General features: G+C 50.7%; 1 protein-coding gene across 5 annotated transcripts in view; it reads right to left on the reverse strand.

Annotated features, from left to right (window-relative positions):
• Positions 1–5,247: 5,247 nt before the first annotated feature.
• The window catches only part of Stx2 (syntaxin 2), a 25,147-nt gene continuing 13,281 nt past the window's right edge, over positions 5,248–17,113 (reverse strand). For 3 of the 5 annotated variants that reach the window (XM_006971377.4, XM_042267826.2, XM_016002788.3), the window contains exons 3-11: positions 16,347–16,446; positions 14,986–15,060; positions 13,573–13,646; positions 12,760–12,868; positions 12,134–12,207; positions 11,888–12,025; positions 9,810–9,920; positions 8,657–8,781; positions 5,643–7,337 (exon numbers count right to left, since the gene is read on the reverse strand). In XM_006971377.4, the coding sequence (XP_006971439.1) occupies positions 8,701–8,781; positions 9,810–9,920; positions 11,888–12,025; positions 12,134–12,207; positions 12,760–12,868; positions 13,573–13,646; positions 14,986–15,060; positions 16,347–16,446 (762 nt within the window). In that variant the 3' untranslated portion in view covers positions 5,643–7,337; positions 8,657–8,700. Of the gene's footprint in view, positions 5,478–5,642; positions 7,338–8,656; positions 8,782–9,809; positions 9,921–11,887; positions 12,026–12,133; positions 12,208–12,759; positions 12,869–13,572; positions 13,647–14,985; positions 15,061–16,346; positions 16,447–17,113 lie in introns of those variants that run through there. The other 2 variants (XM_076561088.1, XM_006971378.4) reach the window with 2 other exon arrangements.

Consider the following 17,113-nt stretch of genomic DNA (forward strand, 5'->3'; position numbering starts at 1 on the left):
CTGCAACTTTTTATGTCCCCTCTCAGGACAGTCGATGGTTTAATGCAAGTCTAATACCACTCAGCCATCTCCAGAACCCAGATCACTTCCTGCCCTCCAGAGAGCTGCTTTGCAGTCAGGCCCTGGCCGGGCCCTCAAGCAAGCTTCCTGCCTCACCTGTCAGGGTTTCCAGATGGATGGCATCAGGCTGTCGTTTGTGTCTGGCTTCTGTCACGGGTTGGAGGTCCACTGTGAGGTGGAGCGAGCCAGTGGCCTGCTGCCTCATACTGCTGGGAGGCTCCTCACTATGGGGCTAATCGTATCCTCTGCCACCAGCGACGGTTGTTGGAGTTGCTTCCCGTTGTCTGAAGAATACTACTGGAGTCATTGTATAAATGAATGTTTTTATTCTCTTGGGCAAACACTCAAGTATAAAATTTCTGAATCAGAAGACAGCTTGACTTCTTTTTTAAAAGATTTTATTGTGGGGCCGCGGTGGTGCACGCCTTTAATCCCAGCACTTAGGAAGCAGAGGCAGGTGGATCTCAGTGAGCTGGAGGCCAACCTGGCTTACAAATTAAGTTCCAGGACAGCCAGGACTACACAGAGAAACCCTGTCTTGAAAGAAAAATATATTTTTATTTAACGTGTATGAGTTTACCTGCACATATGTGGGTATGCCACATGTATGCCCAATGCCCATGAAGGCCAAAAGAATTGGATCCCCTTGAACTGGAGGTACAGATGGCTATGAACTGCTGTGTAGATGCTGGGAACTGAACCCAGGTCCCTGGAAGAGCAGCCAGTGTTCTTAACCACTGAGCCATCTCTCCCCAGCGCTTCTCAAGAAATCCCCAAGCTCTCTTATGCAACTCCTGCCTTGTAAAATATCCCACTGTTAGAGCACAGGCCTCCTGTGCCTTTCCCACTTACCTACATGGGCAGCGAATTCTGGTCGTCTACCTTGCTGTGGCTCTGATATGAAAGCATGCCCTGAAAGGCTCCTGTGTGGAAGGCTTGGTCTCAACCGAGAGGTGATCGATTACAAGAGCGCTAGCTTTATCAGTGGGCTATTGGGAGGAAGCAGACCTCTCTCGGTTACTTTTCTGTCGATGGGAGAGACACCATGACCACAAGCAATGGGGGGCGGGGGGCAGTTTATTTCAGCTTACAGCTCACAGTCCACCACTGAGTGAAGCCGGGGTACGAACTCAGGGAAGCCACCTGGAGGCAGAAACTGAAGCAGAGGGGTGTGGCTTACTGACTTGCTCCCAATGGCTCACTCAGCCTGCTTTCTTGTGGCACCAAGGACCACCCGCCCAGGGGTGGCACCACCCACAGTGAACTGGACCCTCCCACGTCAATCATCAATCAAGAAAATGCCCCACAGGCTTACGCGCAGGTTAATCTTAGGGAGGCATTTTCTCAATCAAGGTTCTTTCTTCTCAGATGATTCTAGCTTATGTCAAGTTGACATAAACCAAACAAACAAACAAAACATTAGCCAGCACTATGTCCCAGGGGAGGCATGTCTCTGGGGGGTATACTTTGTCCCTGGCCCCTTTCTGTGTCTCTCTGCTTCCTGTCATAAGGTAAACAGTCTCTGCCACACTGTCCCTACCTCCGTGCCAAAACAATGGAGCCCAGCCACCATGGCCCAAACCCCAGAAACTGGAAGCCAAAACAGGCCCTTCCTGAGCTGTTTTTTTCCCATGTATTTTATCCCAGCGAGGGGTAAAAAATCCTTTTAGTACACACCTCTTCTGGACAGAACTCACGTCACTGGCCTTTCTCCGTTCTGGATGCTAAAGTCCTGATTAAAGGGTGCTGCCATACTTGCCCACACTCGAACAAAGGAGTCAGTGTATTAAATCAGCTGTAGCATTTAAACGGAAGGACATGTGCAGGCACTTGAGATGGTGACTCCTATCCTGAGCCTTATTTTTATATGTATGTATTACTTTACATGGACACACATATATCTATCATATTTTTATGTGTATGTTATGTATCAGACAACTGCGCCATAGAGCACAGTGAGCAATGCTGCCACCTGCTGGTCAGATCAGACAGTACATGCGTGAGTTAGATATGAAGAGCTGAGACGGTCTCATATGGGACAGGCCATGACAGGCCTCTCTGAGCAGGTGGCCTTAAAGCCAAAGCCCCAGCACAGTGGGGGAGTGGGTCATATGGGCATCTTGGGGAGAATGTCTTTTCAGAGCTCAAATCTGCTAAAAGACATCCAAAGCAAACCATTCCACCAGCACGGATCACAGCCTCCAGAAAACCAAGGTGTGACAGCTACTAAGCCCGCAGATGTGAGGCCAACCTGGTCTACAGAGTGAGATCCAGGACAGGCACCAAAGCTACAACCAAAGCTACATAGAAACCCAACCTCGAAAAAACGAGAGAGAGAGAGAGAGAGAGAGAGAGAGAGAGAGAGAGAGAGAGAGAGAAAGCTTGTCTCAAAAATAAAAAAATAAAAACAAACAAACAAAAGGTCTGTCCTGGAACTGGAGAGAGCCATCCCTCCGCAGTAAAAGCACTGGCTGCTCTTCCAGAGGAGCCAGGCTCCATTTCCAGCACCCACCTAGTGGCTCTTGGTAACTTCAATTCCACTGGGTATGACGCTCTTCCAAACTCTTCAAGCGCTGTATGTGGGGGGCACAGTCATACACGCGGATAAAACGCTTATACGTACAAAATAAAGTAACAAAACAAACTCCACCACCACCCACTTTTTTAAGTGTGTCCTAGAAGATACCCAACACAATCCCAATCTGGGGCTCAAGCAACTTTCCAGTGGAAAAGGATGGCATCACTGATGAAGGTGGCTTAGGCGGGACCAGGAGACCAGATCTCATGACAGGAGGCACCTGTCTGGCTTTGCATCTGTCCTTCATCCTGTACTCTAGTGGCAACCTTGACCTCTGCTTTTGTTTTTCGAGACAGGGTTTCTGTGTAGCCCTGGCTGTCCTGGAACTCGCTCTGTAGACCAGGCTGGCCTCAAACTCATGAAATCCGCCTGCCTCTGCCTCCCAAGTGCTAGGATTAAAGGCCACCAGTGCCGGGCGGTCTCTGCTTTTATGTGATTCTGCTTCTGGCTTTAGTTGTAGGGTTATAGTCCGGTCTCGGGACAGAAACGTGTTGCTTGAAGAGAGAAGTCAGTGCAACAGCTGTGAACAGTGACTGGGGAACTACATTTCAGGGCACAGCAGGCACATCTGGATGGGAGGTCCCCAGCACTGGGCCTCAGCCTCAGTGGCGGCTCCACAGGTGTATCCTGTGAAGGGGCCCCAAAACAGCTCGACCACACAGCAGCCATGACAGGCTTAGGGGCCTAGACACAGCTTCTGTGACAGGCTTACTGGCAGGCGACACCCAGATCCAGGAAAAGCCTTAAGCTGATACCACCCAGGGATCCACCCAGGGGTGAGGAAGTACCTGACACCCCAAACATTCTAACCATTAGATAAGGTGGCCAGATGTCCTTGAGTTTAGCACACACCTATTTTTGTTTCACAGATACCCCTAGACAATTGTCAGCCAATCATTGTCCTGGACCCTGGAAATCCCCTCACCCCAACCTCTGCTATGATTAAAAACTCTGCCCCGCCTGAGCTCAGGGCTCTCTGCACAGTGTTGGACAGACAGAGGGACCAAGCTCTGGAGCTTGAAATAAAGGCTCTTTGCTTTTCCATGCGGGATTCGGTCTCCGTGGTGGTCTTTTGGGGGTCCCCACGATCTGGGCATAACATATCCCACAGGCCGCAAGGCTGGTGGCCGGGAAGGTGTCGGGCCTGTGGGATTCTAAAACCAGCACCGCTGGCGTCGAGTGCACTAGGGAAGGAAGAGAAGCGAGGACCAAAGCTGAGGGAGGGAGGAGGGTGGGAAGTGGAAGTTAGGACGACAGGAAGTGGTGCAGGATGGGAAGGAAGCAGGGCAGGAAGTACAGTGAGATGGGAAGTACGGAAGCAACAGGAAGCAAAGGAGGAAGGGGAAGTGGGACAGGACACAAGGCAGGACCAGGAAGTGAGGCAGGACCAGGAAGGCAGGCAGGCCAGGAAGTGAGGCGGGAACAGGAAGTGAGGCAGGCCAGGAAGTGAGGCAAGATCGGGTACCCTTCTGAGAGGTGTGGCTTCCTGCCCTGCCCCTCTGGATTACAGACCCCCATGGACCCAGACCTTAGTTGGGTACTTTTCTGCTGCTCCCAGAGAGGGTGGGCTTTGCCAGGCTCGCAGATGGTATATACGGGCATTTATGGATGGGCATGGATGGAACAAGAGCTGCTATTTCATGGAAAGAAGGGAGATGCATCCTTCTTTGTAGAAGGGCGATTTGTGGGTATGGGTGTGTCTGTGTGTCTGTGTCTGTCTTAAGCTGCAGATTGAAGCCAGGGAAGCCTTGTTGAGGAGGCCAAGTCTGCCATGGAGTGATGAGACGGGGTGCGCCCTTCTTTCTACACCTGGACCAAGAGAGGCCCTGCCCCTGCAGAGGACCTGGGGCCAAGCTATGGAGCTCCAGGTTGAACAGTAAGTCCTGTGGAGCTGTTTTTATAAAACATTAAAGACAAGGTGGGGTAAGGTTACTGTAGCCGAACTAAACTCCAGCTGCTGGTACCGCACAGGCCCCCAGCACACATAGGGACCTATGCTTTACTGTTTCCGGATCTGGGCCCTAGCCCCATGTGGGTCTTCTCCAGGTACTGAACCGAGGGCGAGACTCCATAGGGTGCCAGGTTCCTGGGCCCTCTTCCATGTTCTCACATTCCCTCTAGTCAGGGTGAATCCTGGGAAGACATAAAGAATGCCCACTGAGGGGCTGGAGAGATGGTTCAACGGCTAAGAGCACTGGCTGCTCTTCCAGAGGTCCTGAGTTCAATTCCCAGCAACCACATGGTGGCTCACAACCATCTGTAATGAGACCTGGCACCCTCTTCTGGCCTGCAGGCATACATGCAGGCAGAACACTGTATACATAATAAATAAATCTTAAAAAAAAAAAAAAAAAAAAACTTCAACCACTATAAAGGGGCATCTAAGCCAGGCGGTGGTGGCGCACACCTTTAATTCTAGCACTCGGGAAGGCCAGGCGGGTCTCTGTGAGTTTGAGGCCAGCCTGGTCTATTAGAGCAAGCTCCAGGCACCAAAACTACACAGAGAAAACCTGTCTCATGAAACCAAAAAAAAAAAAAAAAAAGAATGTCCACTGAACTTAGCTAGAGAGGACACCAAGAGACCCAAGAGAAATTCCCAAGAGTCCTGCTTGGCGAGCCAGTGAATTTACTGTGGTCACTTACAGCAGCCTGTTGCATTAAGATTTGGGGAAAGCTGTACCACGGGCAGTCCCTGGGCAGTTTCACGGGTAGCCCCAAACCCCGGTCAGCCTGTGCCCAGCCCTCCAGGGTGACAGGCCTGACCAGCAGAGGTCTCCTGTGGTCATCTCAGCTGCTCTGCTCTAAGTGATGATGGCCATGTCCTGCCTGGAAGACACAACTACACAGAAGGTGTGTTTAGACTTACTGTGACCTGTGGTCGGTTCGTCTGGAGTGAGTAGACATCTGTTCATGTCTCCTCAGAAAGTATCACACAATGGGGCCTTATGGAATGCAGAGCTCCCCAAAAGTTCTTCTATAATGACGAGGCAGACAATACTTCTCGTTTGCTTCTCTGAGAACTTTTTAATGTAAACACAAAATTTTTGAAGAAATCGTTGGAAAAAGTAACAAGACAATCTGTAAATGTATTTTTAAACAGGCTATGAAGTCAGCATAGAAATATATCCTGAGGGCTGACTCACTCACCCCACACACCCCTGCCTCACTAGAAAGCCAGATTCAGGCACCCGCTTGGTCAAGAGGCCACCTGAGCACATTGCGGGCCAAGGACTCAGGCTGGACTTGAAGTGGTGGGAACCTGGGTGGCATGCAGGTCGCTGCAGCTAAGTCCGATGGCACTGGAGCAGAGGCCGGGAGCTGCACAAACACAGCCCCATCTGCAGAGCTGGCCGCTGAAGACGAGCTCTGGACCAGGACGCTAGCCCAGCCTCCTGCAGGCACTCTCGGCACGCGGGGTGTGAGGCTGGGAGGTGGGAGGAGGCGAGTGAGGGCCTCACCACTGTAAAGGTTGTGCTTTCTAAACAGTTCGGTATCTCTCACAATTGGTGTTCCGAATCAGCGTGGCTCCATCAGATCCAGCCAAGCGAGGCCGGGACAGAGTGAGCATCCACACACGCGGTCAGCAGTCGGCAGTCGGCGCAGGTCACTAGGCTCTGGTGTCCTTCGCATATTCAGTCGGCGTATCGGCATACAGATCCGCAGTCACTGGGCCACACGGCCCCCATCTTCATACCGTCCATCATGGTTTCCTAGGAGCTCTGGGCATTGGTGGGGGTTCAGCCGAGCATCTGGTCCTTTGGATGCTGCCCAAGAAGGGCTCTGCCGCTGGGACTATTCCCTTGAGATTAGTGAGCACCAAGTCTTGGGTCCGTCATCGACTTGCCTTGACACTCCGCCAGCACCAGTGAGCAGGGAGGAGGGCCACGGGAGTACAGCGCAGCGCATGAAGTCGGTAGAAATGAGCTAACGACAATCAAGACTTCTCCGACCCTTACACTTCCTAGGTCAGGGTCACCAGAAAGCCCCAACGAAAGGCCCCGAGGGCCGCGAGACCACGTTCTCTGTGACAACAGCAACCTGTACGTGGCCGCCTAGGACCTGCCCATTGTCTTTCTCAAGGCAGTGTCTAGCTTAGAAAAAGGGGGTTTGGATGTTAATATATTAAGGAATTTAATTTACAGATATTTAAAATTACGGATACCTTACAAAACAGTTCTGTGATGATTCTGCAAGCAAGACATGAACAGAAATCAGGCCCGGTGCGAAGTCTCCTCATTATCACTGTCAGCGAGAGCACAGAGCGCACGCACCCTAATTAAACTGCACACAAATCTGTAACACTGACATCTTTTTTCAGGATTTTTCAATCATTCCTATTTCAATATTTCAAGGCTACCGAGACAAGGCCACCATTGTGAAATCTCTGCGGTGTCCTTCAGAGACCAAGGCTATCTGGGCTGGCATGCTGCGTCCACTCGGCTCATGGTGTTTGCATGGTATGAGAACCTCTGTGGCGCTTTATTCTTCGTCACCGATAAAAACCTCAGCACTCGGCCCAGGCCTGAGGTCTGAGAGTCACATGTGAAAGGACAGGACAGGACTCTGCTGCAGGTGTGGCCGGAGTCCCTGAGGACAAAGAACTCTTGGGGTGCTGCGGTTGCTATGACAATGCTGTTGCTAGGATAATTCCAAGGATCACAAGCAAAGTGACTACACAAATGAGGATGAACATCACCTTCTGCAAGAAAAGAGACAGGAATCTACAATGCAGAGAGAAAGAAGCACCATCCCCAGGATGCCCTGCTCTAACTGGGCAATCAAAACAACTGTCCGTCATTAGCAAACACGCTCCAGGGGAGAAAGCAGGGAACAGGAAACCATCTTTCTAGACAGGGCCCGGCTGACTGGTCTAGTTTTATGAATGAGTGAATGAGTGTGCATGTATGCATGTGTGCATGTGTGTGTTTTAACTGCAGGCACTATGGCAAATGTCCAGCTGGCCCAGGCAGAGGATCACACCTGATTTTCAGGGCCTCGCAAGAAGAGCCCGTGGGCACCCATAGAAAGCAAGCCCTTTCCTGACCACGCTGAGAGCCACCACTGGACCTCTGTGACCATAGTCAGCTGACCTCACTGTGCCACAGAGAAAAAAAAGTGCATGGTTGTACAGAGACTTATGAAAATATTGAAAAATACTATTTTTTTAGCAGAGAAAATCCAATATCATCTTTTTCAGTAGACTAAGAGGATGGCATCGGGAAAGATGTATAAACCTCCTTGCCAACAGACATGGAGCTGCAAGTCCTTCTCGTCCCAGGACGGATGCTCTCTGTGCGATTCCGAGGCCCGCACTGACCCCAAGAGCACACTGCTGCTGCCCATGGCAGCCATGCCCGCACGACAGCTGCTCAAATCATGAGAAGCCTCGTGAGTGGAAAGGCCATGAGGAACTGCAGAGCTTGGGAGAGCCTTGCCACCACAGTAAAAAAAAGTGTCAAGCACCACCACCGAGTGCCCAGTGTTCACAAGGATGCAGTGCAGGATTGGGGGGGGGCGGGGATGATCGACACAACAAGACTTTCCACACAGACAGTGCGACACTCATGGTCCTGCCAGAATTAGCAGGCAGGTGATCAAATTATCAGGGTTTTCATTTTAGTAGGGGTTTGCTGCCAAGGAGGGACCTGAGAAGACTTTGGTCTGCTGCTGTTGTCCACAGCTCAAGCTCCATGCTCTCAGTTCCATGGTGAACTGAGCAGTGAAGAGTATTTCAGTCAGTCTCAGCTGTGCCCAATATTCTCAAAGTTACAATATAAGAACCAGGCTGCAGCGGTGCATTAGTGCCCACTGGGGACAGGCTCTGTGGACCAGTGGCCACCCTGCGCAGAGCTGAGTGGCCTCCCAGCCTGTGTCACCTCAGTAAACGGAGGCCACTGAGACCTCCACCGAGCACTCAGTGGACAGGCCCCTGTGACTCTTAAGTGTATTAACCCTGGGCAAACACACTAGGGGCTGATTGAAAAGGTTAATAAGTAAATTAGTTGATTAGTCACTTACTGCCACCCTGAGGGAGAGGCAAGCACCCAGCGCCAGCTACGCAATCATTTGCCAACCGATAAGCCAATGATTAGAGCCAGGACAGCGATGACAGCCACCACCACAGCAGCAATTATCCACTTTTTCTGTCAAAGAAAAGCAGGCTGATTATACCACTCTGATTGCACACTGCCACGGTCGAGGGCATCCTTCACTGGGAGTGGAGCGAGTGCCAGAACTCATTTTCAACTCTAACTTACAGGGCCTCTCCTGACGCCTGGAGCAGTCTTTACTTCCCAGAGTGGCTTGATCAATAAGATCAGGCCTCTGAGCGTCAGTCTGCTCTGTAACAAGGGAACACTAGCTTTCTCCGGGGCACACAACAGGCTCATACCGGTTTCCGCTGGACTGAAACATGCAACACCTTCCCAGGAGCCCCAAACAGTCAGAGCTCTGACAAGGGAACCAGCCCACTTCCTCCTCCCTCCCACCGGGGGCAGGCAGTGATGCCCTTTGCAGGCCCTCAGCTGTCCTGGAAGAGCTTGCACGCCCCTGTGGAGCTCTGAAGAGGCAGACAGAGGTGTTACAACTTGTTGCCAAGCAGACATCATCCTCGGCACCTCTGCGGGCAGCAATGTGGAACCCAACCCACCTCCAGCATCAGAGATGTTATGGGAGACACCCAAGCTAGCAGAATCCTGCACCATTAACGTCCACTGCTCCAGAATGCCCTTGGAACAGTCTGGGTGCAAGACAGAAGCCTAAGCAAAGGGACATCTGTCTGCCTTTGAGACTGCCTCCCAGGGCTCCTACACAAGACACCAGGCCTACCATGGCCTCAGATGGCCACTTACCTAACAGAGCAAACAGCTCTCACAGACAATGGGTCACCAATGATTTTTAGCTGAAACCCAAATCCCATCACCTTGTCCCTCCCTCCAGATGATGGTCAAAGGGAACAGAGCTCAGAAGAGGCAGGCTCGTCCTGACTTGAGGTTCTTAAGGGTTTTAATTACTTACAACACTAAATGGCTAATATACAAATAAGCCAATCAGCTTGGGAAATTTTAGTGAAAAGAATTATTTTGGTTTTAAAATAAAACACATATTTAAGGCACTTCCACAGCTAGAGACCACCCTAGGGCTCAGTCCTCAGTTAGCACACGCAACTCACCCGCCTGGCTTTACTCTGATATTTGATGGCTTTCTTGGTTTCTTCCTTGGCGTGTTCGACATAGTCTACAGCATTCATCACGTTTCTCTCGATGTTGTTGACCATTTCACCCTGAAAACAAGCGTCAAACTCAGAAAACGTCAAATCCCTCTGCCGTGTCTCCTGAGACGGCTCTCACGGAGGCCCAGCATGAGAGGGATGGAGACAGGAGGGCAAGGCTGGTGCGGACGTGCCAGCAAACGCAATCCAGTCCCATTCATGTTTCAGAAGCAGCTGAACGGGGTGGGCAGTGACGGCGACAGGTGAGGACTACGGATGAGTTATGACCTGACATATCTTCACAGATACACAGTGAAGGGAGGACCGCAAGCTCGGATTCGTCTCATGTTTTACTGCTGTGTAAAACATTCCACACACAAAGGATGATGTCTTTTCTAAGAGGCAGAAAGTCACCACTGTTTATCTTTACAATATCAGCGAACTAAGGACAGCCTCTGGGTGACAATGAACTGATGACCAGACATGAAAATGGAAGAGACTCCACAGCATGTTGGGGGGATGGGGTGCATTACCTGGGTCCTGTCCAGGAGGAGAGAGTCTGCAGCAGCCAATAGCAAAGCATTGGAGAAGGATGGACAGGTAACTATCATTCACAAACAAATGCACTACAAAGTCCTGACTCTGTGTTTCTGGATTATCAACGTTAACACAATGTCAGACTTCTAACAGGTAACAGGGAAGTGAGGCCACCAATGGTGGCTGGTCCTAATGATACCATACACTAGCTTTGGAGTGATCATAACTAAAGCCTGAGCCATTCCAAAGCTTTGTGATTTCAAAGTCAATCTAATATTCTTATGACACAACTACTTCCCTCTGAACCTAGAAAGTCAACAGATACCCTGCTCCCCAGTTCTTAGACCAAGTGACAACTAGTCCATCCAAGGTTAAAAAGAAACACGTGTCCATCTCTGCCCATCAATGCCCATCCCTGCCCACATACCAATTCCAACCCACCAGTGCCTATCCTTGCCTCTACATAACTGTTAGCATCCTCCACAGGCGTATGGTACTTGAGATTTTTCACACTTTTTTTTTGGAGCTGAAGATTGAACCCAGGGCCTTAAGCGCTCTACCACTGAGCTAAATTCCCAACCCTCACATGTTTTTATGATAAGGTTTATCAAAATAAACACCATTCAGGGCATGTGCTGATGGATATCCTAAACCCTTTACTTATCCAGACAATCACAGAACATCACTAGCTATCAGCCACGACACCCTGACAGCTGCCTCAGAAAGAGGAGAGGAACAAAAGCTTGTCTCGCGGAGGCCAGCTGCACTGTAGCCTGCCCCAGACTCTCCTGAGGGATCTGGAAACCCTGGAAGTTCAGTCTCTGCAGGTTCCCACTGCAACTAAGTCAGTATGGACACATCACACATGCACACACAACTCGACGTTGTTATACTTGCAGGCACTCTGTGGTCCTCCCTGAGCTGCAGAGCAGGCAAGAACATTGTCATAGTCTCATAGTCAGTCTCACGGATTTTCCCTCAAGGTTAGTCTGGAGGCACTGGCCTGACGCTTGCTCAGCCATTCTTGTGGGCAACAGCCCCAAGAGAGGAAGACCAACGCCCCACACACACACACACAGTCCTGCTGTTTTCAGGGTGCTTGGCTTGGCCACCTCCATCCTCTGGGAGCACTGCTATATGTAGCTGAGGTCACATGATGTGTGTTCACCTATATTTATACTTATACATATCCATGGCTACAGGAAGGTTTCTGTATATCCTTTAATTTTTACCTAAAACCCACCACAGACATTTGAAGGTTTCTTTATTCTCCATGAACAAGCACCTGGTGTTGCCTGTGGCTCTCTATCTAAGTCGCTGGCCTGTGAGCATGCCATGGCTCCTGGAACTAACCAGTATCCTACTGAGGAAGTGTACACTCGGGTTTCAGTTCAGCATTAACACCACAAACAACTCCTGAATTTTGAGCCTGGATACCTAGCCACGGCTTTTTTGGCCAGAGCAGGCTGACTCTCCACGACCAGTGGAAGGTGCCTCATTACCTGGGTCTCCACGAACATGGCCATATCCATGAACATCTCATGCAGCTCTCGGATGCTGGTCTCCAGCTTCATGATGTCTTTGTGACGTGACTCGATCTCGTTGAGAGCTTGCCTAGTGATTTGTGAATCTGATATAATCTTCAGAAGATAAAAGGAAAAGTATCACTAACTCCAGACTGGCTGGAGAGTTAAAAGCAAAAACTGCCCGTCTAGGCAAACGTGTGCATTCACAGCTGAGGCACTCACATCCGAGATGAAGATGGACGGCTTCCCGCTCTCCAGCATCTCCTCCAGCTCATCGTCAGTGGTGGTCCTCCCAGCTGAGGGACAACGGAACTGCACTGAGGATGCAGCCGTGGCTCTACAGCCAGGGCTGGCCAACTGAGGGGGCCCCTAAGATCTAACTGGGCCACTGACATCGCCAACAGGGTTTCCCTGCCCTTCCTAAGAGCCTTTCCGTGGCAGAAATGTGACTGAGATGCGTCACAAACCCATCCTGGTGTGACACAGGAGCGGCTGTACTCTCCTGCAGGCTCACCACAGGCTTCTGGTCAGAGGGAGCTCAGCTGAAGGTGGCCTGTGACAACCGGATGACCAAACCCATGGGAGGTCATCTCCCAGCCAGGCTGGAGGGGCGGCAGGACACAGAAAGGCCTGAAGAAATCAGGACCTCGCGCTTTCCAAATGTAACTGACAGAAAAGCAACGGCAGTTCCGAGCGACTCAGCACCTGCCCCTCACTCCAAACTCTGAACACATCTGGCTGACTCTAGGCCCAAAGCCCAGGCCTTAGAAAAGGGCCTTCGGGTTTATGGTGCAGTTAAGAGGTGTGAAGGAGCCGTGAAGAGTGTCTCCCACACTCTCCCCACTCACTGATCTCTAGCTGGCGCTGGATTCGGCCTTTGCTTCGCTCCCGAAACAGGATCTGTGCTTCATTGTACTCCGTCATGACCTCCACAAACTTCCGGGACAGCACCGAGTGCTACAAGGTGGAGAACACGGCGTTACTGTCTGAGAGTCATTCCTTCCCTAGGAGTGGGGAGCTCGGACTGTCACCCCCCGCCAGCGGAAAATGGAGCAAACGCAGCAAGGGAGGCTGCATGACCTGGGCTCCCCGGGCCGGGCCATGGTGGCGCACACCTTTAATCCCAGCACTCAGGAGGCAGAGGAGGGTGGATCTCTGTGAGTTTAAGGTCAGCTTGGTCTATGAGACTCTGTCTCAAAAAAAACAAAACAAAACACCAACAACAACAACAAATAAGCTGAGGCCTATGGCCGTCAGCTGACTTCTGAAGGTAGATATTGGGGAAGCTGAAACCAGCTGCGAGGCTTGGTCACACCGAGTTGAACTTCCGAGGTTTCGATCATAAACCCCAGACAGTTAAGACCAAACCACTAACATCCAGATGATTCAGCTGGTCCCCTGCTCTGCGGCAAAGACCATGTGGGTTGCTGGGGCGTCTCTTCACAGTGAAGAGATGCAGCCCACAGGCGGGCAGCCGGTGACCAGAAAGATGAAAGAACTGGGCTCGGATGTGGCTCGGTGACAGAGCTCTTGCTGAGCACATGCAGGGCACCAGCTCCAATTCCCAGCACAATAAAAAAAAAGAAATTGCTTTGAGTTTGGACAAAGTGAAATGCCGTTCTTCTGCATCACTTCAATCTAACTGAGGCTGGAAGGCTGACCTGGGTCCGTCGTATCCGCAGGTCCACGGAAGTTCGGTTCCCACTTTCGTCCTGATCACAGCTCTGCTCAATAGCTAGAAGGAAGCAGGGCAGTCACTCAGATATGACAGCAGTCTCAGGATGGCCTCAATTTTCCCCATAAAATTAAACAACAGGTGACCTCTTAAAATAATCCTCTAAAGCAGTGGTTCTCAACCTTCCTAACGCTGTGACCCTATAACACAGTTCCTCATGTTGTGGTGACCCCCACACACCATAAAACTATTTTTGTTGCTACTTCATAACTGTAATTTTGCTGCTGTTATGAACTGCAATGTAAATATCTGATGTGCAGGATATTTGATACGGATCCCCCAAAGGGGTCAGGACTCACAGGTTGAGAACCACTGTTCTAAAGACTAGCCATCAGAAGAAATGCTTATAACACTGCACACACACACACATGTATTCAATGACAGACATGCGCAAACACCTGTGTCTACACACATTAACACACATGTAAACACATACAAATACCAACAAACAAGCATGCATACAGTTGCATACATAAATGTATTCATACACACCAAAACCATAAACACATGCATACAGAAAAACACACAAAAAGCAAAAACACGCATAAATATGTACACGGGTATGTGACTGTGCATGGGCCTTGTATGTTAGTATTTATGCATTTGTATGCTTGTATTTGTGTATATGCATTTGTGTAGCCACACGTTTGTCTCTGTGTTGTTCTGGTTCTGTCTGCATGTGTGTGCATTTGTGTTTTAAGTATTTGGTGCGTGTATTTGGGCTGTGTCAGGTGTCTTTAAACATCCAGTCACTGTGATGAGTCTGAATTAGATATAAAGTGGTTGTACTCTTGGGAACAACATTGTTTTTAAGGTGCACACTCTCAGGGTCCGCCTTGAGACCAGTGGGGAGTGCATTAGGACCTGGGCAGCATGTCTGCCTCCGGAGCTGCCGCCCCTGGAAGAGGGTGTGCCACGCAGAGATGAGATTTGTCCCCTTTGATGTGTCTCTGTGAGTTAAACACGTCTTCCTCACAGATCAAGGAAGGCAACTTGTATTTAAGCACTGTGCGGAAAGCCACAGCCCTCACCCAGGCCAGGTGTCATGCTCAACACAGAGCACCATGACCTCAGCTGGGCTCCTGGCGGCTGGAAAGCATGTTCTAGCTAAGAGACCCATCTGAGGGCTTTGTGACTCACTGTAAAGGCTATTCCCCTTCTCAATGTCACCAACAGGGCCACAGTGAGATGTAGCATGGGAACCAGCAGCCCAGACACACATAGCCAACCTACTTAGAAGTAGTCTCAATTTTTATTTTGGGAAATGTGAGAGTAATAAAAGTCCAAGGAAAAGGTACCCATGTCCATACCGCACCAGCACCCTAGAAGGCAGACTTACCCTTCAGCTTGCCTCGGATCCGGTTAGCAGTTTTCTTGATCTCTTTGTTCAGGTCTTCCAGCTCTTCTTTTATTTCTTTAAAAGGTTCAAATAAAGCATTTGAGCTGGAACACTCGACCCCTGTACATCCACGCATGCGGGCCAAGCACAGAAACATCAGGCCTTCTCTCCCCAGCGCCTTCCCAAGCACGCTTGGCCCAGCCACCACTGCCATGCCCAGACCAGCTCCTGGTACACCCTGAACTGTGCCATCGGATGCAGCTGGTGGGGACCAGAACTGCAGGCTCACTCCTGCTAACCTTCACCAGGACGGGAAGTGCAACAACCACACTCTGGAAGAGGCCTGCCCTGGCATCAGAGGTCCCTCCTGCTGGGACCATCCTCCCAGTCCTCCTTGCTCCATGGGACACACCGTGCATGCCACTCTCCAGGAGACCTGGCTCTAGACCTTCAGAGCCAACTCTGGTGCCCTAGCTATTCTCAGGGTGAAAGGTCACCTGCTGCGGCTGACTGACAATGGCAGTCCCTCAGCAATGACTGAACCCTTACGACATCTAAGAAGGCTCTGGGGGACCCCACCCAGAGTCTTTCTTGCAATCTGAGGTGAGGTCAGAAAAACACCCATGGAGCTGAACCATACCGGGGCCTGGCAGATGCCAGGGAGGCCCTACAAATCCCCAGTGTGACCAGAAAATCAGAGACTCTGAGGCTCCCCAGGAGGAAGCAGAAGATGCAGCCTAAAAACAGGCAGACTGGCTCCTTGGGTCAGCAGAGTAGCCAACAGTCGGTGAGCTGGCCTAAAGTTACAGTGTGCAGAAGCAACCAGACACTGGGGGAGGCCCCACAGGCCACGCCTCACTTCCTGGCTTTTTCTGTAAGTGGTAGTCAACCCTGAAAGTTTCGAAACAAAGGCATTCGATGTTTCTAAGCAGAGCTGAGATTTAGAAAGATTATCCAGATATCCTAAGGCACGGGGAAACAGAAATGCCCGCTGAGTCCAGACCCACCTGCTCTGTAAGCACACGGCACACAGCTGACCTCCAGATTCAGAATCCCTCTCAGTCTTGATCACTAACCCAGCTCTGGCAAGCAACCACTGCTTTCCAAATTAGCCTGTTGTTAATATCCGCAAACACCAGGTCCACCGTCCCTCAATGGTGGGCACAGTGCAGACCACTGTCATGGCTGGAGTCCCACCGGGCACACTCACATATCCTTTGGATCCTGCCTCGCAGTGGTCCTCACCCAGCTGGACTCTGACACCCTGGAACGCCAAGGGGGCCTGGGCCTGCTCAGATGCATGCGCATAGGACTCCATCTAAGGGGAAGCTGGAGGACAGACAGACAGGCGACAGACTTACTTCCTTCTGGGTTTGGGGCAGAAAGGATGATGCTGTGGTTCTTCTTCACGTCTTCCACGTGCTGAGCAATCCTGGCTATGCTGCCTCGAATCTCCTCCACCTAGGAGAGAGAAACTGGTAAGGTCAAAGCTGCCACTGCTGTCCATCTCCCAAAGAGGGAGGCTGGATTGTCACTTAAAAAAAACAAAAACAAAAGGGCTCAGTGGGTCAAGGTGGCTGCCACCAAACCTGACGATCTGAGTTTCATCCCTGAGACCCACAGTGGAAGGAGAGAGCCAACTCCCCAAAGGTACCCTGACTTCCACTTGCCTATTGTAGCATGCACATGAGCATATACACACGTGTATACACACACACAAACACACACACACACACACACACACACAAATTAAAATGTAATAAGGACATAAAGAAATCCACCATATTACCATTAGGATTAAAGCAACTGGGCGGTGGTGGCGCACACCTTTAATCCCAGCACTCGGGAGGCAGAGCAGGCGGATCTCCGTGAGTTTCAGGCCAGCCTGGTCTACAGAGTGAATTCCAGGAAAGGCGCAAAGCTACACAGAGAAACCCTGTCTCGAAAAACCAAAAAAAAAAAGACCTATGGCCTAGTTGGAGGATGTGTGTCACTAGGGGTGGGCTTTGAGTTTTCAGAGGCTCAAGCCAGGCCTAGTAGTTCACTCTCTCTTCCTGTTGCCTGTGGATCCAGATGTAGAACTCTCAGCTGCCTCTCCAGCACCATGATGCCGCCATGCTTCCCACAA

This window comes from Peromyscus maniculatus, chromosome 23, assembly GCF_049852395.1.
Source record: "Peromyscus maniculatus bairdii isolate BWxNUB_F1_BW_parent chromosome 23, HU_Pman_BW_mat_3.1, whole genome shotgun sequence".
NCBI classification, from domain to species: domain Eukaryota; kingdom Metazoa; phylum Chordata; class Mammalia; order Rodentia; family Cricetidae; genus Peromyscus; species Peromyscus maniculatus.